Source organism: Lampetra planeri, unplaced genomic scaffold (assembly GCF_965212315.1).
Source record: "Lampetra planeri unplaced genomic scaffold, kcLamPlan1.2.h2 scaffold_1858, whole genome shotgun sequence".
In the NCBI taxonomy this organism is placed as follows: domain Eukaryota; kingdom Metazoa; phylum Chordata; class Hyperoartia; order Petromyzontiformes; family Petromyzontidae; genus Lampetra; species Lampetra planeri.
Window position 1 is genome coordinate 1 of NW_027614603.1, and position 24,489 is coordinate 24,489.

Below are 24,489 nucleotides of genomic sequence, written 5' to 3' on the forward strand. Positions count from 1 at the left end.
CAGGGGTCAAAGGAGGCTGCATATGCTAGGGCAGGTACAGCAGACACTGTGGAAAATACACAACGGCTACACAGACTGACTACAAGTACTGTAGAGTTTCAGAAATAGGTGTTTGTGAGATTCCCAAATTATTACTTGTCATCACATCTTGATGGACATTAGTACTCATCAAACCTGTTCAAATCTGCAGCCCAACCTACAGTCACACGGAAAACATTTTCCTTCCGCTAAGAAAAATAGTTCTAAACTATAGTTGTTGCTATAGTACTATGTTGTACATCTATTAAACATGTGATACAAAAATTGTTTTTTTTTGGGGGGGGGGGGTGGGGCGCAGAGCAAAGGAGTCTGTACGATATGTAAAGGTTTCACCGACACAAACTGTCTCCAAACAGAGGAAGTGTTCGATTTGACGCGCGCGCGTCACACGCACACACACACACACACACACACACACACACACACACACACACACACACACACACACACACACACACACACACACACACACACACACACACACACACACAGAGTACCTGTCGTCCATTGCCATTTCTCATCTGCGTCTCCACCAGTTTTCGCAACCGAAGTCATGATTACGTTCATAACAAGCAAAGCTGTCATCACCATGGCAACACTGAGACGTCTCCTCGTCTTCATGCTGACGATCAGAGTGTGTGCAAGTCGGGTGCGGGATGGATGTGTCTGTCTGTCTGATGCTCAACAACAGGCTTAAGTTTCGTTTCCTCGACGTGACGTCACAGGTTCGTTTCTGCCCCCCACGCCCCACGAACACACACACACACACACACACACACACACACACACACACACACACACACACACACACACACACACATTTCAGGATCGGACATAATATTAATTATACACAAATAATGTGTATACAATATAGATGACATTGTATTGTACTATAAGGAAATAAGTAATTATTATAAGGAGTATGAAGAAATTGTCGGCTGACAATTACAAAGTGAACTTCACACGTTTTCCCGTTTTGTAGTTTCATTTATATGTTGTTCTTTGTATGAATATGATTTTTGTATGTTAACAACAACAACAACAACAACAACAACAACAACAACAACAACAACAACAATAATAATAATAATAATAATAATAATAATGACAGACAGGAGGTTAGGAGGAGGGAATATCCCGTAGTTAATCGATGGCCGATGGCATCGTTCTCTCTACAGATGAACAAAACTGAATCTTCACTAGTTAATCGATCACTGATAGCATCGTTCTGTCAGATACGAACAGTGCCAGATAGCCACAGCTGATTGACCAGACTCACTGTGTGGCGAATGCAAATCCAGGAAAGCATTCTATTATTCGGATAATGCCAAGACAGACATGCTTTAAAATCACTGTCTTGTGGTATTGGCTGTCTAGCTTGTTTTGTCACACAGATCTGCTAACCCGTCTCACGGCGCCTGCCAGGACAACAGACTTCCTCCTGCAGCGCGAGTAACGGACGGGAGAGGTGCCGGGAGGTGGACAGAAGGACTGTCCGGACCAACACCCGGTAAGTTAACCGGCAGTGCTACTGACAGCTCGGTGCGTCCATGGAGCTGCTAGCTGCGAGCCGCTGCAGCCGTTAGCATGCTAGCTCGGAGTCCCGAAGCCGCCGCAGAGCAGCTTCCTGAATAGGTCGGATGTGTGTCGAGCTATTTGTCGGCTCTTCGTCCATTAACCTGTCGACTTACGGAGCTGTGAAATAACAACGATTAATAACCACATTTGAACCTTTGTGTGAGCTGACGGGAATGACCTGCGAACTAGCAGGAAGCTGTATCTTCTCTGGTTCATAAACCACAACACAGCGTCACTGTTGTATTCATACACTTATATATACTTGACCTGAGTAAAAGTACTAGACAGTCAACATCCACATATGAGTGCTGTATTCGCACTTAGCACTGCTTCAGTAAAATACTACTCTGTGGTTCATATAACATGTTATGGTTGTTTTATTGTATTAATGCACAGATACTTCACCTGAATAAAAGTACCATCTATCTATCTATAACCTGTGTGTAGGAGTACTCAACACTATAGAGGTGATTGAAGGCTGTTACAATGTTCCACAGATCGATGGATCGATGTCAGATGGAGTTCCTACCGGTCACAGAGTGTGTTATGAATGTATTATGGATAATAAATAAAGCCTCTGGTTCCAAAAGAGAGGCCTCAACATTCTAAAACCAATCAGGAACGTTGTATATATACTTACTCATAACAGGATCCTGTTGTACCAGTACTCGTCTCCATGCCCCCGGAACATGTTGTGATCAAGTGGTGATTTGCAAATAAAACTGTGTCGTTAAATGTAGTACATGTGTAACTTTAGGTTCTGTTATTTTTGTGGTGTATGTGTGCAGTAGTTGTGAGTGTCAGTGACTCCTGCCTGGTAGAATGAGCTCTAAAGGTGGTGGCACCACTTTGACGCGCCGCAATTACCGACTGGCCTCAGACATGGACAAACCCAAAGCCACAGGTATGAGCTTCTGCTGCACTGTGTCATGTACCGCGTGTCCACGCTCTTCTCCATCTTCTACCGCTGAAATGTTTCTACTTATGTCGTTTTTGTACTTTGTAAAGTATTTGAGTTTCTGTGTTTGAACACTTCTACAAAGTGTCAGTGCCTGTGTCCGTCAGGTATCGTGAACGAGAAGCTGCTGAGTGACTACCTTCATCATGTGTTCCCCTCCACCAAGCAGGGACCTGCTCTGGCGTCCCTCAGGTGACAAAGACTCCACCTTTCTGTTCTCTGAATCTGCGAGTTTTTGTCTTTAGCTCACGGAGAATCGAAGGTCCATGTCTGCTTATATCCCTTCTTGTCCCATGAGATTTTCTTGCACATCAGGGTTTTACTTTTCTTCCCGCCTACAACTTCTCAGCGAACACACGTGTCACTTTGGTACTGATGTACTGAGTTAATTGAGTTACTGACGTCCGTTTTTACTTAGGAGTGAATTCTAATCGTACTTTTGGCCCTTTCTTACAGCATGTTGAATGAAACATGTCGGTGCTGCTGGACTGCAGTTGTGATGATAACTGGGTCACAACAGGTGTAACTGACTAACGCACCCGAGCCGGCGGATTCATGTTCCCAGCACCTCTAAACATAGAAACATGCCCGCTGTCAGACTGTCAACGCCCCCGTCTGCCTTTGATTTGTATCAACAACATTTCATACTGCAGCACAGCAGTGTCTGCTGGGGAACACCAACATCAGTGCAGCTCTGCTCTTGTCTGTACTCAGGTCAAGATAAGATAAGACTGAGAGTAAACAGAAATAAATCCAAAGGGAAACAGAACAGAAAAGTATTATTCATAACTCTATATTAAACCTGGTGTGGAGTGTGTGAGTTACTCTCTATTAGCATGTGTGTGTAGGTACCAGACACCAGGGACCCACTGTAACCCCATCCAATGGAGCATCGAGCTTAAATAAAGAATATGTGGGGAAAAAAAAGAAAAGATCTTCCATTCACCATCGAAACTCTGGAGGATGGTTTGGGAAGTTTTTGTCCCAAAGATGTGTCGAGTCCTTGACCTGGTATTAAAGACACAGACAGACTGATCCACACATTCTAACCTCCTCCTCCTCTTCTCCTTCATGTTCAGGAAGACACTGGGTTTCCAGGATCTTGGCGCTCACCTGGACAGATTGTTGTCTGAGGGAGAAGCTGCTGAGGACAGTCGAGGTAGAACACCTGTTCCCTTTCATGTGTAGAGGGTCAGTCACCTGCTTCCTGTCATGTGACTTAGACGTTCTCGAGGAGATCACGTGCATGTCGAGCGATATGAACTTTCCCACGTTCTCACATGAGTTTAAAACAAATGTCGTGTTTCTCTTCTTCTGTGATGTTTTAAAGGTGTGTTCATGTGTTCATCTGACGGTCACTACGGATTTGTTCAGGTAGAAGCTTCTAGAATTGTATCAGCTCTCAGCGATGAATCAATGTGTGTTTGTCCAGATCAGCCTGTTGAAGGTCGTCTGGGTCCTCAGCCCGTGGTTCTGGATCACACCAGCGGCTTTGAAGGGCTGCTGTTTGTAGACGACGACCTGCTGGGGGTAAGAAGATCTTGTCCAGCCTTCAGCCTGTCACCCGGCCTGCTTTATTTCTTCGTTGTGAGAGTAGAAACCATTCAAACGTGACTCCTGTTTGACTTTAGGTCATCGGCCACAGTAACTTCAGCTCCATCCGAGCAACCACATGTGTGTATAAAGGTACGTGCATCGTCCAGAGGACAGAAACTTAAACTGAGGTCAAAACACATGAGGTCCACCTGGAGACAGAACTAGACGTAAAAAGTCATCATCTCAAGAAATATGTGTGTGTCCACACAAAACCAGTGAAGACGCTGTAGTATATCCTGCCACAGAAATACCCCGAAAACAGAAGAGAACAATCCCATGAAGGAGAAGATGGAGGGGACCACGAATGGAGCTAGAGAAGATAGAAAGGAGACATTTGTGTGGACAGATGAGACACATCACACTCAGCAGCTTCTGAACGCAACACAATAAGGATGTGTATGGGTTGTAAACATGGAAACGCAGGAAACGCAATAGTGTCGTCCTCAGGTTTGTTCACTTTGGGACGTGGTTTCAAAAATGATCGTATTCAGGCTTCATGTGGACGTAAGGTCCAGTGATAAAAAACGTTTGGACTTTCCTATATGTGCTATGGGATTGTAGTCAGACATAACCGTTCTGGACGAAAATAATAGGACTTTTGGGGAAATCTCTGGAGATAGAGATCCCCGTCTCGCCAAGACTATGATCACTAGGTGACCAAAGACAAATAGTGGGAGCGTCAAAGAGGGATTTCGCACTTACAAATGTCGGGATGGTCACAGCAGCCCGAGATATCTTCAGGTTATGAAAAAATACATCCACCAGATTACAAAAAATGGATGGAAAGTATGAATGTGTGTGAATATTTGAGCGTTTCCTGCTGTGTGTGTTCCACAGGAAAATGGGCCTACGAGGTGCTGATCTCATCACAGGGTCTGATGCAGATTGGATGGTGTACGCTCAACTGTCGCTTCAACCAGGAGGTACTCACACACACACACACACACACACACACACTCAATGTGAATGCCCGTCCAGACTCACGGTGTGTGTCGGTGTGTTCTCCTCAGGAGGGCGTCGGCGACACTCCTGACTCCTACGCCTACGACGGAAACAGAGTTCGCAAGTGGAACGTGACAACTACGAACTACGGGAAGGTGAAGGAAAAAATTGAACTAAGACGCACACAATAGATTAAAAGGTTCATGAGATGACACACTAACAGGAAGAGTGTGTATGTGTGTGTGTGTCAGTCATGGGCCGCTGGGGACATCGTGAGCTGTCTGATCGACCTGGATGAAGGCACCATCACATTCTGCTTGTAAGTCTGCACCTCAATCATCCGTCACCTCATCCTCTGTGGTATCCTACGTACAACTGCATGGAGCAACATTAACATCAAGAGCTGCTTGGATGCTGTGCTCACCCTGTGTGCTCACTAAGATGGACTGTCTCCGTCTCTCCTCAGGAACGGCCAGTCACTGGGCACGGCATTCACCAACATTAAAATGGGTCCAGGGGTGGCGTACTTTCCCGCCATCAGCCTCTCCTTCAAGGAATCGGTGGCTTTCAACTTCGGCAGCCGACCTCTCCGATATCCTTTGACCTGCACGCAGTTCGTGCTTCTTTTGTTCATAGTTTCATAGTTGAATATTTTCCTGCTTTTTCAGAGAGGATCAGTAAGATGAATCATGACTCAGCAGAATGGGAACATGCACTGAGCATAGAATGACAAACCACATTAGGACTACAACTACGAACGAGTAGTCGTACACGTGGGCTGTGTTTTCATATGATGAACAGCAACCTATGGCTCATCTCAAGAGGGTGTGGGCTCCTTTCCCAGGGGGCGAGACTTGAAAAACACTAGTGTTCCCCTTTATGATAGCCAACCCTTAAACGTTCCTTTGAGAAATGGCTCAGCAACTGGTGGTCTAACGTGTGCTCGTGCAGTGTCTGTCCTTGACCTCAGCGGGATCCACATACCCCGTGGAGGGCTACCTGCCCCTCCAGGACCCGCCAACCGCAGACCTGCTGAAAGCCCACAAGCTGCTGGGCTACATCAAGAATGTCATCACCACTGCCATCGACGCACAGGTACGACCACAGGCACCACTTGACTGGACACATATTTTGTGCATAATCTGTGTAATACATGAATAAAACAAAACGCAATATAAACAACAAATATGAATTAAATAAATGAAATATTTGTGAATTTATGTACACTCCCACGTCTTATTTTTCAAAGACAACAAAAAGTAAAATAAAATAAATGCTGTATTTTCCAGACGATCTGTCAAAAAATACGCAATGAAGTAGAAAAAAACCTATATGTCGCATTTACATTGTAATTAATTTCACAAGAAGTCCAAGAATGGGTGATTATTCTGAAATATATTAATTATTATATAAAGTACATGAAATGTACACCTCCTTCTAGACAGTTCTATAGGAACGCCATCTCAGACAGCTCTCTGATTCCATTTGAAGTTATGCAAGTTATGTTTGTGCATTTGTATTAAACATAAATAGAAAATGAGTATATGATAATATGATTATAGTGAGATTATAGTGACAAATTCTGTTGTCCCCCCCACAACAAAAATATGTAATGAATAATAAAAATAAAATGTATGGATATACATATATATATATACATATATAATAAAAATACAAGAACATGAAAAAGAATAAAATAAAATATAAAGAATAATACATTTTAAAATACATAAAACAAAGCATGATATTAAAACACACTGAAATGCAAAATCCCATCAAAACAATGTAGAAATTAGTCAAAAAAGGAAAAAAAAATGGCATTAGACTGATGAGAACGCAGCTGCACAAAGGTCCTCAGAGGATGAGGAGTTGCTTCGTACGTTCTGAAGGAACGTTCCAGTGTTCTTGATTAGCCGGTGATGGTGGCGTTTCCAGAAGTAGAGAGTTGAGATGATGTCAGTCTCGTCACGTCTTTTGTCGATTGTGTGATCGCCGCAGGAGGAGAAGCTGCTGGAGAGAGATTGCGCCGTTTGGAGGCTGCACGGAGAACCGACCGTCCTGGTCACTCTGGCCCACATCTTCAATCGCTTCGCTCCACTCATGGTGAGAAAACACAGTCCACAGACCGTCAGAGGGATTCAGTGTCATGGGAAGTGACCATGAAGCAGACAGTACACCGCATTTACTGACTGAAAAAAGACCGTCTGTGGCCAAAGGGTCCATAAGGTTCTGAGTGGTTCCTCTCTGCAGTGTAAAGTCTACCTGGTAGAGGACGTGCTGATGAACTTCCTGCTCGGGATCCTGGAGGGAGGAGGCTCCGTCGATGAACACCCACTCATCCAGCAGCTGCTCGACCTCTTCTGGCTTCTCATGGAGGTAAAATAAAGTCACACGGTCGGAGCGGTGCGGGCCCCATCTAAATCTCTGAGTGTGTGTGTGCAGGACTACGAGGTGAACGAGTGTCTGAAGCAGCTGATGATGTCCCTGTTGAGGGCCTACCGCTTCTCTCCCATCATCCCAGATCTAGAATTCCAGGTAGTTGATGAGTCACACCAGCACACCTCTGTGTGACAGATGGAGGACATTACATGATCTCTAACGAGTGTGTGTGTGTGTGTGTGTTTCAGATCCACTACCTGCGTCTGACCACCGCCATCCTGCTCCATGAGAAGTCCCGGAAATACCTTCTCAGCAACGTCTTATATCCTCCTGTCTCGTCAGATGACAGAACAGTGCGCCGTCCCACACAACTCTTGATTTGTTGTCAGAGGAACGTTGTCATGGTGCAGTTGTAAGTCTGCAAAGATGCTTTGGGTTGTGATGACGTCGTCAGCGCCGTGTGCGGTAGTGGATGTTAAAACCTTAACGGGCCGTTCACGTTTGATGTGCTGCGCTCAGTGGTGTTTTTTTACATCAAGACGCCGCTGAGAGTGAAGGAGGCGGGGCTAGAGGAGCTCATCCCGACCACCTGGTGGCCAACGCACTTTGACAAGGAGGTAACAGCAACGACAAACTCTGAACTCTTCAGATCGTAGACCGAGTTTTTTTATGCCGGTGCAGGCACAGCAAATATCCCATTTTATTGCTTTTGTTCTTTAGGAGCAAGTGTCAAAGAAACAAAAACAGAGCAGATTGCAGGGACATTGATGAGTGCTTTTAATTTCAGTGCATTATTTTATTTTTAGACTCACATCGCACAAATATCGTAATACACTTGTGTCACAACTTACCAACTTTCCATACCGAGCACTTTTCACTCAGAAAAAGAAAAAAATAGAAGCAAATATCAGCCACGAAAGGAGCTTTTTATGATGGTTCTCCCAGTTCTGGTGGTCAGAGGTCTGCTATCACACGACCCGCTTCGTCCTCAGGGGAAAGACGAGCGGGAGCCCAAAGACGAAAGTTCGGAAGAGCGCTTGAGGCGTCGGGCCTACGAGAGAGGCTGTCAGAGGCTGAAGAAGAGAATCGAAGGTTGTTTTGAGTTCATCAGTTCACCGTGGACACATCCAGAGTGAAGGTTTGTGTAGTGACGTCTGTCTCCTTGTAGTGGTAGAGGAACTGCAGGTCCAAATACTGCGGCTGCTGCTCGACAACAAAGACAAAAGTACGGTAAGTACAGATCATATTTTGTGCCACCATATTGGTTCGTGAACTGGAGGTGAGGACGTATTTCTTCATCCTGAACAGAAAACCAGTGGTAATAACACGTCTACTTCTCCCTTTCAGGGAGAAGCCTCGCGCTATATTTTCCTGAACAAGTTCAGGAAGTTCCTCCAAGAGAACGCCAGCAACAGAGGGGTGAGATTGACCCTCCATTCCACGAGTTGTGTTTGAGTGCATCAGCCAGTGATGGTGAGAGCATTGTGTTTGGCAGCATCCCACGGCACTGTGCCCCCCCGAGTACATGGTGTGTTTCCTCCACCGGCTCATCACGGCGGTGAGGGCCTGCTGGGACGACGGCAACAGGAAAAGTCCCGGCAGCGTCAACAGTGAAGGTACGGCAGGAGTCCTGTGTTCATGTCAGGGTGATGAGTTAAATCAACTTACTCATGAACTTACAAAGATCCGAGGGTTTCATCACTCAGATCAACTCAGATTCACTGATGCTCATGTTTCTCCGAGAGTCAAAAAGATTTTTTGGGCCAAAGTGTAAAAACCGTGTCTAAAAGGAAATGGTGTCATGAGTTTTGTTTGTCACTCTGTCTTCAGAGTCTGATGAGTCATGATTCAAAATACTTCAAGCTTCATGAGACTTGTGACAATCTCCTCTTCAGCTATCCCGCCCTCCAGCTTCGGCTGTGAAGCGTGGAGGTCATTGAGAAATTTGATTCAGAAAGTATCGAGTCTCTGAATGTGGTGACATCTGAGCCACTTCCCTCCGCTCATTCAAATTCTACGAAACATTATGATGTGATGCGTCTGGAATGTTTGTGACAGAGTTGAGGTGCTTTGTTAGAATGTTTTGGATTGGATATGCCTGCGTCATGAATGGTGGAAAAATAGTAAGAAATAATTGTAGAAAATCATCTGTGGTTGTATTTCGTCTGTTTCCCTTTCCTTTTCTGGAGCAGTAACCTAATTGTGCTCTTTAAAACATCCAGCCTCGGCTCATACACTTTGTAAATCAGCAGCAGCTCCTGGTTCGTCTTCCAACAAATACACACTAATGTTTCAGTAAATATCCTGTTCCACCCACCCCCCCATGTCTAATGCTATCCCTCTGACTCTCCTCAGTAATAACCTATTATCTGTTCGTCCTCCATCACTTGTCCTTTGTGTAATGAATGTGTGTGTGTGTGTGTGACACATGGTGGACACATTCCCTGCTCTAATTAAAGCTGTTTATGGTGGTTTCATGATCTGTTAATTCCCCTGTTACTCATTATCTCTGCTGCAGGTCACTATGTTCTGCCCCTTTGTTGCCACATGACCTCTCCTCCTTTGCACACACACACACACACACTCCCCAATCAGTTGACCTTTATGTTTTCCTGCTTGTCCTTCAGCTCTTGTAATAAGTTGTCCTCCTGTGTCCTGTGTCCGGTTCCTCCAGAGGCATACGTTCCTCCTCAGCTCTTCTACAATGGCAAGGTGGATTACTTTGACCTACAGCGACTGGGGGGGCTACTGTCACACCTCAAGAAGACACTAAAAGGTTGGTTTGTCTTTGATCATTTGACGATGCCCTCCTATACCCTACATATACCCATTATACCACATATACCCATGACACCTCCTAGAGTCCATATACTCTTTGTACCGATTCTACCCATCCCCTATACAACATATACAACACACACACACACACACACACACACACACACACGCAATATATCCATACTGCCCTTCCTAATACCCATTATACCCCTAAAACCCATTGTCCCATATACTCATTATGCTTATATATCCATTATACCCAGATACTCATTGTATCCATCCTTGTATCCTTCCATAGCATATACCAGTTAAAACCATTACACTCCCTTATATCCAGTATTTCCATTATACCCTTCCTAAAACCCATTATACTTCGTAATACCCATTGACCCATATACCCATAAACCGATATATCCATTATACTCAGACACCCATTATATTCCATATACCCATTCTATCCCTTCTAACCCTTCCTAATAACAATCTACCCATTAGACCCAGCATGGGCGTCAGTTTAGTTTGAGGTGGGGATATCCATCACTTGCATCCAGTATAGCCATTATACCCTTCCCTAATAGCAATATACCATTATACACATATGTATTAGCTGTTATACCATCCTTATACCCAGACAGCTATATTATACACATAGGGATCATACCCTGTTCGGACCAGTCACCTGAGACCTGCCTCAGGTAAGCAGCTCCACTAGAGGGCGATGTTGCTCATAGGAGCTAATGCAGCTTATGACTGATTCAGCTTTCAGATGTGATGAACTATGGACTGAAAGAGGCACTGAAGCAGAATACAAAAATACATTGATGATGGTTCACTCTACATCGGTCCTGCAATTTAGTGGGCTGGTGTCTTTGCTTGTTCTGAGAAAGAAACCCACACTGGGTTTGGAGGCGGTTTGATGATGTGAAAGTGAGGCAGCATGTTTGCTGGTTTCAGTGTGTGTGTGTGTGTGTGTGTGTGTGTGTGGACAGATATTCCCCCTTGCAGACTCGCTGCACAAGTAATCTGTTGTCCATTAAGTGTAGAAGACGTAATGTCACGGCTGAAGGGGATCAGCTGCTGTTGTAGGTGATTCTCTGTAGTCGATCCACTGGTGTGATGTTAACATTCACCGAGGGAGGCTGTGGAGCCTGGAAGTCCACAGGTACCACATTAGTACCACCAGCACCAGGTATGCAGCAATATTCAATATTTGATTGAACCCTTTGATACGCCCTGTTTGGTTCAGTATGCAAAGGCCAACAATGGTATGTTGGTACGTCACAAAATTTAATCAAGTTGATATAGTGCATGATGTGACCAGACACACAGCAGAAAACTATTCAGACCCAGTGCCACTCTTTGTTCATGCTGCCTTCAAAGCCAATCAGAAGTCCCTGAATGTCCCAGGAGCCAATGAGCGCTGTGCGCGCAAATGCTGGAATCTAGAGAAAGGGGAGAGTAAATAAACAAGGCAAGTGTACGGGAGTCTGAAAAGAGAAAAAGAAAATTTGAAGTAGTGATCGGTGGGATCATTATGGATTCTATGTCAACATAGAAGCAGGTGAGTGTTAGCTCCGACAGCTAACGTCAGAGGACCACCGTCAATCAGCAGCTTGAAGCCAGTTCAGAAAAACAAAGGCTGTGTCCTCGTAGCCAAAGATCTGCCGCCATATTTGTCAGTAGACACCGGATTTCACCACATGATGAAAACAATTGAACATCATTATCGTGTACAGTACGTCCCACACCCATTTTAGGTGCTCCAGAGCTGCCTGACAATGACACTTTGGTATTTACATGGTTGAGGAATCAAGTCTTTGTTCTGCAGACTCATCCACTATATGAGAGCATTTACTTCTTATTGGATGCAGCTCTGTTTTCTGTGGAAGGGTGTTACCGGTACATTGTTATGTGATTGGATGTTACCCATGCATGCCAATTGATTATTATTGTTACATGCAGTATATTGCCTTTTCTGGTATGAGTAGTTTTATATGAAGAGATCAAATCCGTACCGTTACCGTGGCCCAGAAACAGTGATTCATACCAAGCTGTGGGAAACGTGTAATGTTGCATCCCTACTGGGCACGAAGTGGTGGATCATTAACTATGAACAAGATCAGTGTGGACCAGTTCTAGGTGTCCATCTGACGTAGGCAGGCTCAGAGCCATGTTCAGAGAATGTAGGCGAGGCTTGACAGGTTGACGACAGTGGTAAACAGGAGATGAGGGGATCTCCAAGGAGTATCTGGTTTAGAGCGGCAAGGTGTATGGGTTGGTGTTCAAGTTAAAGAACACGAAGAGGCAGATATTCATTTGAACGTGGTTTACATGCTGCAGTCTGTAATAACAATACAGAGGAACTTCAACATTACATCATATGTACAACATAAAATAGAGTTGCTTAAACTCACCTTCTGTCATCTACACACAGATATAAACCAGCGAAACCAGGTGAACCAGGCTGAACCGACAAGAGAGCTAGCTTCTACAGCACCGTATTTCTCACACGTGTGTGGTGCGTTCAACACCGTTGGAAAACTTTGGTGCATTCAGGAGTGTAGGACATCTGATAACTTAACGATACACTACCTCAACTCTGTTATTGTAATGAACAAATCAAATACACAGAAACAACATGAGCTTTCTAACAAGTGGTACTCAACAAAGATGTTTCTTTCAGAGACCAAGAAAGGATCATTTCCATTCACCGTCCATCAAACTCTTCCACTCTTCTCCCAAACAAACTGCCATTGACTTGTTTCTATGACGATGTCACCATGTTCGCTCCTCTGATTGGTCATAGCATATCTGTTTGCGTGCGGTGGTATGTGACATAGTCAGGCTCTGGGAAAGGATGTGAGAATCGGGGAAGACCACTCCCCCTCCTGGGTCACATGTTTGAAGGTTGGAGAATAAACAGCTGATGGTTTCTTTCACCTGTCCTGTGATAGGATGTCAGTCTCTCTCAATGTACCCGACGGATCAAGACAGACTCTTCAACAGACGTTCCTGTCACCAGGATGATGTTGTAAATGAGGATGAGACACGTCTGTTCCATATTGTTGTCCATATCCTGTTTCTTTTATTCTATTAATGTTAATATTAAGGACGTGTATCTGGCTGATCTTGCTGATGCCTGTTCTGTCCTTTAGCCATCACCCACTTCTTAATGGAGCTTATCTTTAAGTTAACGGACACTGCTTTCAAACTAAGTGATGCCATAAAACCCTGCTCTTCTGATAAAAAGCTTCTGTGTACTGCAGGCTGATTTAAAAAAAAAAAAAAGTCATTACTCATTAATTTGTGTTTGCAGCAGGCTGTTGGTACAAGATAAGATAAGATAAGATAAGATAAGATAAGCCTTTTTTGTCCCACGGCGGGGACATGTGTGGCATTACAGCAGCAAAGTCAAAAAACAGCAGAGTTGAACATGCAACAATTACAGGTGTAACAGAAGTTGTTTAGACGTTAACATGAAATACACAATATATATACGATAATACACAGAGGTTACATCGACTTTTCTACAACTGTCAAACTGACGAGCTGCACACTGTAAAATACAGGGTCGTTCCTCTTTCATCAACATAGTAAAGCCATTCTTGTTCTAGTTGAACATATCAACATTCCCCACAAACAGTTGTGCGCGTCATTGAAATGAACAACAGACATCAGTGATACGAAAACAGTTTGAACACAGTTGATACTGACAGATGATACTGAGCCACTGACGCCACCTTGGATTCTGAAGTCTGGGTTGGCCGGTGTCTGATTTTCCTGGTTAGGAGGGTGTTCCAGTGGGTATCTTCCTGTCCGCATCTCGGGAAACAACTCAAATTCAGACTGCAACTGGAACCCACTAATCGATGTGCGTGTTGATGTAGAAAACATCTGCGTTCCTGTTGGTCTGACGTTCGTTGTCTCACCGATGTTTCATGACCTAGTACCAACCTGTGTAGACTGACAAGTTAATTCCCCTGTAACGTTCTTTCACTGCTTCACCTTTTCATCCCATTTTATCTCTCCGTCTCTCTCTCTTTCTCTCTCTCCATAAACCTAGTTCGATTTCTTTTGTCGTCAGTGTTTCTTGGCGACCAGCATCTCCATATACGATGGCGTTAATCAAGACTTGATTTACACCTCATCACTGAAGCTTCGTAAATAAATCAGTGGCCCATTCGTCACTCTGCTCCGGCTCTCATGATGTGCTGTCATCTGCTGTTAAATTAGCCTGACCTCATTTATTGATTACCTCCCTGATCAGTTTGATTAAATGTCACTGCATGCATGCACAGAGAGATGGAAGTAAACCGGTAGCTGCGGTTTGTTTGCTTACCCTCCATATCTCATCTGCACATCTCAAACTCAAGGTGACTCTAAATACTCATGGTAGGATCACGCTCAAATTGCTTTTCCATCGTTATTACAGACTGTTTTTTGTAGGGTCTTTAACATAATCACCATTCCAGAGAGCCAGCCCTATCATAATACTATTCAATTTGATTTGTGCGTTCCAGTTGTTGTCAGAGGTCATTTTCTGTGTTGCTGCTCCCTCCTCAGATATCAGTTCACAATCCCAGATGGGGTCAGTATTCTGTCAGTATCAAACTGTGTCTGTTGGTGCAATAAAAAGTCATGCAAATATAACATAATAAAAACCATGTAAGAAATCTAACACAAATGATGCCAACGCTAAACAAAACAGGAACAAAACAACTCAGGAGAAGCAGCAGTGACATATAGCATATGACAGCAGTCCCCAACCTTGTCATATAAGACCTATTTTTCATGGACCGGTCTTTATAGCGAACCCCAGCCGGTCAATCGTGACGCGTACTAATGTTTCTGAAGACACTGACTCATGTCCAGCCTTGAACCTTTTCTTGGGCACAAAATGTATTTTCTCCATGAAACAACAAGAGCTAGACAAGACAGACAAATTGAAGATTGAGAACACCATAAAAATCACAAACAAGCAAACACAAACTTTGCTGTATGCGACGATACATAGTGCAATAAACTCCATGAAGGCCATTGTTGCCTTAGCAGCATGTACGATCGTTAACATTGCCATACATTTTTACAATTTAAACAGTAAATTATCTAAAATCACGGAGCACATGAAACAAATTTATCACACAGTACCTTGCTGCCAATTCCACGTAGGGGCTTAATACTGAAACCTTTAATAGCAGGGCATGATCAGCTTCACCTTTCCGATTGCTGATACACACTGTTTTCCTGCTGGAAGAGCACCAAAATAAAAGCATGAGCTATAAAAAGGGGAAAACAAAGTAAGAGCATACAAGCTCAGATCGATTGAACACCTTGTCGTGGATAAACATGTTAAATAAAACTATCCCTATGTGGAGCGACTCATCAGAAACACCGTCTGCCGTTGGTCCACCAAGTCACCTCTGACCTCACTGACCAGAGCCACTTTCCCATACATGTGGTTCAGTAAAGGAAATATGAACAGTGTCATTTCCAAACTTCCATTCATGGTGTATCTTTTAGCACTTTGCCCCCAATCATTTCTAACACAGCTCCATCAGGATGATTTTATTCAGACCATCAACTTGGTAGATTGATAGGATTGAATTGTGGTGTGCCTTAGAGTTAAAGCAGAAGATATGCACAAAAGACAGGAGAGAATCCGGTAGTTTTTCAAAATTAAACATTATTCAGACTCTGCTTATGCATAAAACTTAAGTAATGTTCTTTTTGTGCGGTGCGGCCCAGTAACACTGACTGGTGGTTGGGGACCACAGCCGTATGGTATTGTCCATGTGAGGTAGAGAGCGAAGTTCCCAGGAAAGAAAGATGACAGTGTCATGAAGTTTGTTCAGACTGTCTGTCCGGTCCAACTGTCAAACAGTTTGCTGACGACTCTGTTGTGTTTTTGTGTTCCCCAGACGACTTAGCCAGTAAGGCTAACATCATCATCGACCCCGCAGAGATCCAGGCCACGTCCATGGACGACCTGGACGAGGACGAGGAGAGCGGAGCAGCACAGGTGCAGCTTCTCTTCTGTTCCATTTGTCTGAGGCATCACACCACGTTCTCTAGTTTCATCTTTGTAATCGAAGGAGCTGAAGTTCTGCTTAAAGGATGTTCTCATCTGCCCGTGTAGTTTTATGAGCCAAAGTTTAAAAGTGCTGAAATTCTTACCCCAGTGAAATTTATGGAGCCAATAATCCTTTTATTTTGGGTACTTATGTTGGGCCTTTAACGCCCCATCGGCGATGTCTGATTCATGTGACTCATTTTGCCTCACTTCATTCCGTCAGAGGCCGTTCGGTGCCACAGCGATGGGCGGCGCTCTGGCGAGGCCCAGCTGGTTAAGTTCTCCCACTCTGGGTCGAGCCAACAGGTTCCTGAGCACGGCCGCTGTTAGTCTCATGACTCCACGGCGCCCCCTGGCGCAGCCCGAGAAGGTGAAAGTTCGGACCTTGGCGGTGGAGCAGAGGACTGAAGAGGACAGTGAGTAGTGAAAGATGCTCCACTCTGTGTCTGTCAACAACTCTTTGTTTCTGTTGTGGGCATGGTTTCCTTGGTAACTGGTGGCAACTGCTATAATTTACAACAAGCATCCTTTGTCAACTGGATACTGATGTGTCATTGTTGCAGCTCAAGGGTGTGAGAAAGGGAAGGATCTCTGCCAAATGCTGCTTGATGCTCTTATTCTGACAATAAAAACAGTTCTGAGGTAATAACACACTCTCCTCTGCTGTGAATTTCTCTTCTCTCGTCAACCTCAAGTCGAGGGCAGCCATGGTAACGATGGGCTGTTGCTGGGGCGACCGCTTGAAGAGCCGGATCAGACCGTCGCAGATAAATCCCTGCTGGAGATTGTCGATGGGGTCGTGATGATGTACAACCTGAGTGTCCATCAGCAGCTGGGGAAGGTGCGTTTGACACATTGGTCGCAGTAATTCACAGGTGACGAGGCTTTCACCTAAGGAAGGAAACGTTTACAACTCGACTGGAACTGTGGTACTGTAAAAATCTTGAGCTGATCAGTGGAATGACGCCAGCGTGGTCACTGAACGTGAAATGCACGTGAAATACACCTGGTGGACTTTAAGCTCTGTGATTGAACAGTTGTAAGACACAGACCGAATACCTTCCGTCTCTCTGGATGTCTGCACACCATTTACAGGTTTATTGATGACTTTAATTTCTTCTGGAACAGAATAGGAAGCACTTTATTCATCCCAATTTACATGTTACAGCAGCCCACAAGCAAAGGTAAAATAATCTAGCGCACACAAATAACTAGCAAAAGAGACTTTAACAAAATTAAACATATTCACAAATGGAATTAGTTATTTGAAGGAAAGGGTAAATATAAAGATAAAATATAAAGATTGTGTTGAAAGTTGTGCAATGTAATGCCGTTCCTTTTAATACAGATCATGTACAGTTCACAATCCAGAATATTGACAGTGTGCAGTGTTTCTGTCTAAGGTGACTTGTGTACAGAATGATGGTGAACAGCAGGAATGATTTCCTGAAGCAGATCTGAGTCTGTTGGAGAAGGGGCTCTGCTGTGTCTGTAGTTAGTGGTTGTCCCTGATGGAGATCAGTTTGGTCAGTGATCTTCTGTTCCTCACTGACCCAAACGTCTCCAAGAATCCCTGATAGTTATGCTGCTCCCCCAGCAAACAACTGCATGGGGTTACAGTGGATCCCTGGTATACCAATACCTACATATTTATACCAGTACAGTACCATAAAACCCACAGAAAACCAATACACAACCTTTACACAACCAATACAAAACCATAACATAACACATAAATAACTCCATCACAACCTACACAAAAAACTATACACAACCAATAGACCACTGATGGTTGGCACATTGATGATTCCCTTAACACGTGGATATATAGTTTAGGGGGTAGACTCTCAGTCTAACAAGTTGCTGTTTTTCAGCACAGTTTTGTGGGGTCTGTCAGTGTATTTACATGAAAACGGAAAAAAACATTCAGCTTTCGGAGTCACGCGTTTTGATTTCAGTGTTTTTCGTTGCACTTTGATGGAAAAAAATAGCCCACGGCAGTTCAAGTGACGTGTTTTTGCTTTTCAGTGACGCGTCTTTGCTTTTCAGATGATTTTGCTGCTGCCTGACCATCTCAACCTTTACAACTGCAAAGTCATGTTTTGACACTCCCATTATTTGTCTTTGGTCACCCAATAAGCATGACCTTAACGCGATGGGTATCTGTATCTCCAGAGCCGTCCCCAGATGTTCTATGACTTTCACGCAAAATGGTTGTATCAGACTACATTCCAATAGCACATGTAGGAAAATCCTTGCCTTTGTTCCACATTTCCAGCAGAAGTTATTAGATAATAGACCCATCCTGTGGAGTCTAGAGGGGGTAAAATAGAATCTATGTATTAGCTTATTTTGGGTAAACCTCTGTCTAGCCTCCTTGATATGTTTCCCTGAATTTGCTATTTTTCTCTTCCATTCCTCCGCATTGAGTTCACATTCCAAATCTCTCTGCCATATAGTCTTCAAAATCCTACAGCTATCCTTATTCAGCCCAGTGAAATCCTGTAAATTGCCCTTTTCTGATACAGTGTTTAACTTGGATATAGAGACTCTTTAGTCTTGATAATGTTTCAGATTGTCGCTAACATTCTGACCAATCAGCTTTGAGCTGAAGACGGGTACCCACATGGGGCGGGTATGACTGTGTGACGTATGTAGCTACAAACATACTAACTTTCGGATGGAGGACAAGAATGATGAGCTGCTCAAACCTTTTGAGGCGTAACCATGTCCTCACAACATTAGCTTGAAATGCTATGCTAACAAAACCAGTAAGAGAAACACCTGAGCACGTACTGTGGAAATTCGCAGATAAGAAGACCTGACTTCTCTGGTGGGTTTGCTCTGCTGTTTCGCTTTACCTTCCTTCTTTCTCACAATATGGTGTCTACTTTGGGACATTAAGTACTCACAGGGAATATTTTGCTCCCTCATCAAAGGTATTTTATTCATAATTGTATTATTTTTAACTTCAGGACTGATGTGAATTGAGTTTGAATCTCAGAGATCCAGAGTAATTGCACACTTTTCCTGTGAATGTCAGTATTTATTTAACAGCTGCACAGGAGAGTAGACCATGTGACTTGAAAAGAAAAGGTTAATGTTGCATATTTTATTCATGTGTGAGGATCATATGGGGGTGGGCTGAAAACAAAGCCCCAGTGCTGATGTTTTAACGATCGCCACATCTTCAGATCTCTCAGACGCTTCAAGGTTTCTCATGTGGTCACTGCCAAAAGCATGAACATGGAAAGTGTCTGAATCCATCCAAACATGTAGGTGGATGGTTTGAATGACACAATGATCTCTACGAAGAGAGGAGAAGAATCAATCTGCTGGCTGTTCACAGAAGGCTGGAAAAGAAAGACTTCCTGTGTCAGACTCAACAGAGAATTTCAGCACACTTTCTGGAACCTATCTAACACACGTGATTCATTCCTCCGCTACAGTCCTCCAGAGCTCCCGTCAGACAGCAGTGCTGCCTGTCGGAAGTGGGCGGTGAGCTCAGGCGGTTAACGTTCCTTCAAAGCAAACAGGTTTTATTTGAGTAAACAGAATACACACTGGGACTTTGTCCTGAGAGAATATTCAAACTGGGATTAATGCTGCAGAAAGATCTAAGGCCAGGACCACTCAGAGACAAGTTCAGATTAACCCGCAAACATTTTGAACATATGGCACCAAGGTTAATGGGTTTCTTTAAATTTATGGAGTTATATTTGTGCTTCAATCCTGAGCAAGCAGTAAGGGTTTTGCGCGAGCACTAGGAGACACTGGCAGACCGCTACACACTCCCTTATACTGTAGTATGTGCGAGATCAAGTTTGCCTGCACTCTTGCTCAAGCTGGCGGCACAGCATTACAAATGTACCACAAAATCAACCAATGTGTGAAAAGAGGGATTTTTATGATTTCCTGCTACAGGACATGACAGCGACAAAGGGTAAAACAGTATCTTGTCGCCATGGCTTCAGGTAGGTTATGAATTTTGTACTCAAAACCCTTACTGCTTGCTCAGGATTGTGGCACAAATATAACTCTGTATAAGTTGCCCATAGGTGTGAATGTGAATGGTTGTCTGTCTTGTGTTGGTCCTGGCGACCTTGCCTTTCGCCTGCTGACAGCTGGGATCAGCTCCGCAACCCTAAAGAATAGGGAACCGATGAACAAACAAGAGTATAGATGCTTACATTTGGTACTCACTGATACTAGAAGAACTGCAATATACTGTAACACGCATTCATGGATTTTGATTTAGATGTATGTGATTTTGATTGTACACACATTCTGGGGACAGGTAGGGAACTGGACACAAACCTGAGGTGGTGAGCTGATTTTAAAATGGTAAATTAACACGTTTTTAATCAGTCAAAGATCTCCACACCTCCACACCTCTGACACTGCTCACAAGTTGCCTCCATATCACATTACTGTAAGGGGGTAATGTGATGCCAGTATGAGAACACACACATACTGGTGCATCCCTAACTATGAATGGATGAATGTCATTGATTTGAAGCTAACGTCTCAAATCATGCTTTTAGTGAATACTTTTGCCGTTATCTAGCATTACTGTGTACCGTGTGTGATGATGTCACAAAGTGAACCGAAAAACACGCAGATGGTTGAGGCACAAACGGTAAAATGTAGGCGGAGCTGACTCTCCTGTGTTCCCCAGTCAGTAACGTGAGTGTTTCCTAACATCCCTGTCAATCTTTTTTCTCTCTAGCCCCTATGGTGACAGAGTTGCTGTCATTTCAAGAGCGTTTGTTAAATGGGAGTGCTGGCGCCCCAGTGATAATAAATAGTTAACCTGTTTTCATTGTCATCTCCCACGGATGCCCCTGATATCTCATCTTCTCTTGAAAGCCGAATTGGCTGTGCGGCCTTTTGACCTTTTTGTCATTGCTGGTCCGTTTTCTGCTGACCAAACACGTCAACACTGCTTCATTCATTCACTCGTAGTGGAAATGACCATCTGATAGTCACTGTTGAAACACACATTCTCTGACCATCATCGAGCGTTCACTTCAGCGGATCATCAAACAATGGTCAATTGAAAATCAGTACCACTGCCTGTTAATAGTCGCTGTCGGAACTGTTCCCGCCTGTACCAGGTGAACAACACATTCTGTTTGTGAATACAGGCAGATGACCATGTCCTCTCTGGCCTCCTGTACATACATTCTCTATGAAGTCCAGCTGAAGTGCTTAGTTGCTAGGTAACAACATCTCTCCTGTCCCCCTGCAGATGGTGGTGGTCGCTGACGACGTCCATGAATACGCCGTAGCGTTGAAGGACACTGAAGAGAAAATTGCACGCTGCCCTGCGCGAGTAAGTTCTCAGACGTTTCCTGCTGTTATGTATGTACGTGGGTTTTTCTTGGAAGTCACTCAGGGTCTTGTGATGAGCTGACACACTCAACATTATTTTATTGTGAAATCAGCAGCTGATGAGAGCCAGGAGAGTCAACTGAAAGCTAAATGTTCCATTTCACTAGAATCCATTCAGTAAAACGATTTGTTCATGGAATCGTTCAGTACCAAAACGGGTCACGTGATTTGTCTGAATACTCGTTAAATATACTGACAAAGTCGCTAAGTTGGCAGCACTGTTTCAGTGAACGTTTCATTTTCTCTATAAGTTTCGTTTTCAGTGATTTGTGTCCGTTGACTCATTTGCAGGAAACGTGGAATCGGTTTCACCCGCAGCGGTTCACTGCTGCACTCAGCTGAACTGTGAAACAAACAGATCTTTTCAGTACTTTCAGTGATTCAGTACAGTTGGTTCACCCAAACAATTTGTTCTTTTGAATGAATCATTCGCACACGGGACAACACAAGGGGGACGTCGATGTCTCGAGGTTGCTAGTGTCCGAATGATGCTTGTGTCTCAAGGACGCTTGTGACCTGCTGAGTCATTAGGGCTCTGTGGTCAGGAGGATTCCAGTGTCGTGACGGATGCAGGCCCCCTGCTGTCAGGCACAACATGTCCGGTCACCACTCCACTCTTCATGCAATGTTTGAAGTTCAGTGGCACGAGTCGAGCAGAGGTTCATGTCTGACCAACAGACCCCAACGGACCAGAAGACGTTTGGACAGTCGGTGTGTCCGTCAGCACGGCTTTAAACCCTCCTGCTTCTCGTGTCCTCAGAGAGCTGACATCCTGGAGGAGCTCCAGAAGAGCCAGAAGGTTTTTGCCGAGAAGCTGAACCACCTGAGCAGGAGACTGGCGTGGATCAACGCCACCATCTACTCCAAGGTGAGCAGGTTGAGCAGCCGCCACCAACTTCTGCCTCGGATTCTGAACGCTGGGTGATTGTCTCGTCCAGGAGAAGATGCTGGATGTGTACTGGCTGCTCTGTGTGTGCATTCGGACCATCGAACACGCTGATAACACCGGGTCCTTGTTCGCCTTTGCACCGGAGTTCTACCTCAACGTGGCCATGAATGCTTACAGCGCCCTGAAGAACTACTTCAGCCCCGCAAACAGCATGGAGGACCTGCCAGGTGAGCCTGGGTGCACACACACACACACACACACACACACACACACACACACACACACACACCACACACACACACACACACACACAGTGTATGTGTCCATAAAGTGTAGTGCACGGTGGATGTAGCGTCACCATACGTGTCTGTTTGGTCATCAGACTACGAAGAAACTTTGACTCAGCTGGCTGCGATTCTGTCCAAACACTTCGCAGACCCTCGTATTGTTGGAACAGGTGAGACTTCAGTTTTTTTTTTTTTTTTGCAATTTTCATGTAGCATCTTTTGTGTGTGTGGGTGTGTGTGTGTGTAAGTGAACCTTGATTTCAAATAACATTCCCCTCTGTCAGATATCAAAGACTCTCTGATGCAGGCACTAGCCAGCTACGTCTGCTACCCACAGTCCCTCAGGGCCGTGGAGAGGATTCCTGAGGAGCAGTGAGTGTTTGTTTTTCCTTCTTAGTCGTAGGCATTCAGGTGTCTGCTGCATGCACACACACACACACACACACACTCACACACACACACTCACACACACACACACACACCGTTGAAACCTCTGACGTGTGTTTCAGGCGTGTGGCCATGATGAGGAACCTGCTGGCTCCATATGAGCAGAGACCCTGGGCTCAGACCAACTGGATCCTGGTCCGACTATGGAGGGTGAGAAAAAACACACACACACACACACACCTGTCATGATTGCTGCTTTTCCACCATACACTTCCATCTCTACTTGACTCCATTTGCTTCCAGACTCGTGTGAGTTCTGAGTGGGGTGGAGCTGGTGTGGTGGAAAAGGGTCATGAGGGTGTTTGGAGCTGAGCGTCCCCACTCACCAGTGTGTGGTGTTTGTTTTTCAGGGATGTGGCTTTGGCTACAGATACACTCGTCTTCCTCACCTCCTGAAAACCAAACCAGAGGACGCCAACCTGCCCAGCCTACAGAGTACGTGTCCTGTGCAGAGCGTCTCGCTACCTCGTGATTTTGGTGCCGACACGCTGATTTCTGTCTGATCAATGACCAACAACAGGGGACTAAGATATGATGAAGACATCAGCAAACCTGCTGTTTGTGTTTTTTTGCTGGTGCAGATGCTTTCAGCAAACGCTCCTCGTTTCTTTCATGTGTCCATGAATAGATTACAGCCGTGGAGTCCTATTTTTACTGCGTCTGATTTTCTGATTCACTGCTTCAGTGTGGGCTTTAAATGACTTCTACTGTCACAGATAGAGACACTGAAGTTGTCAGGAGGAGACAAATGTTTTATTTTAAGAAATAAATTATTCAAAATAAACTGTAGGACACACACATGCACACACAAAGCAGTAAGAACTCTGTTATGTCTTCAGCCTCTGTTCACGTTGACACTAATGAAACAAATACTAGCTTCCTCATAGTTCCACAACCTTTAATGTTTAAGAAACTTGGAGGGGTGTGTCTGTTTGACAGCAGCTGGAGGGGTGTGTCTGTGATTGACAGCAGCTAGAGGGGCGTGTCTGTGATTGACAGCAGCTGGTGGGGCGTGTCTGATTGACAGCAGCTGGAGGGATGTGTCTGTGATTGACAGCAGCTAGAGGGGCGTGTCTGTGATTGACAGCAGCTGGAGGGGTGTGTCTGTTTGCCAGCAGCTGGAGGGGCGTGT

The 24,489-nt window shown here is 44.6% G+C and overlaps 1 protein-coding gene across 1 annotated transcript; it reads left to right on the plus strand.

The window, feature by feature from the left end:
- Positions 1-2,439: 2,439 nt before the first annotated feature.
- On the plus strand, positions 2,440-23,792 carry LOC144740038 (E3 ubiquitin-protein ligase RNF123-like; the record flags this gene model as incomplete). The annotated part of the gene is made up of 30 exons (XM_078622921.1): positions 2,440-2,521; positions 2,683-2,767; positions 3,655-3,734; positions 4,008-4,105; positions 4,207-4,261; positions 5,009-5,094; positions 5,182-5,268; positions 5,365-5,432; positions 5,580-5,705; positions 6,094-6,208; positions 7,112-7,216; positions 7,364-7,489; positions 7,556-7,648; positions 7,741-7,814; positions 7,992-8,109; positions 8,485-8,584; positions 8,661-8,722; positions 8,840-8,911; positions 8,988-9,108; positions 10,167-10,268; positions 16,189-16,289; positions 16,564-16,756; positions 17,036-17,181; positions 21,592-21,675; positions 22,495-22,602; positions 22,673-22,850; positions 23,006-23,080; positions 23,195-23,282; positions 23,420-23,507; positions 23,708-23,792. Coding segments are annotated over exons 1-30 (3,001 nt in total), but the record flags the coding sequence as incomplete, so codon positions are not given.
- Positions 23,793-24,489: the final 697 nt, after the last annotated feature.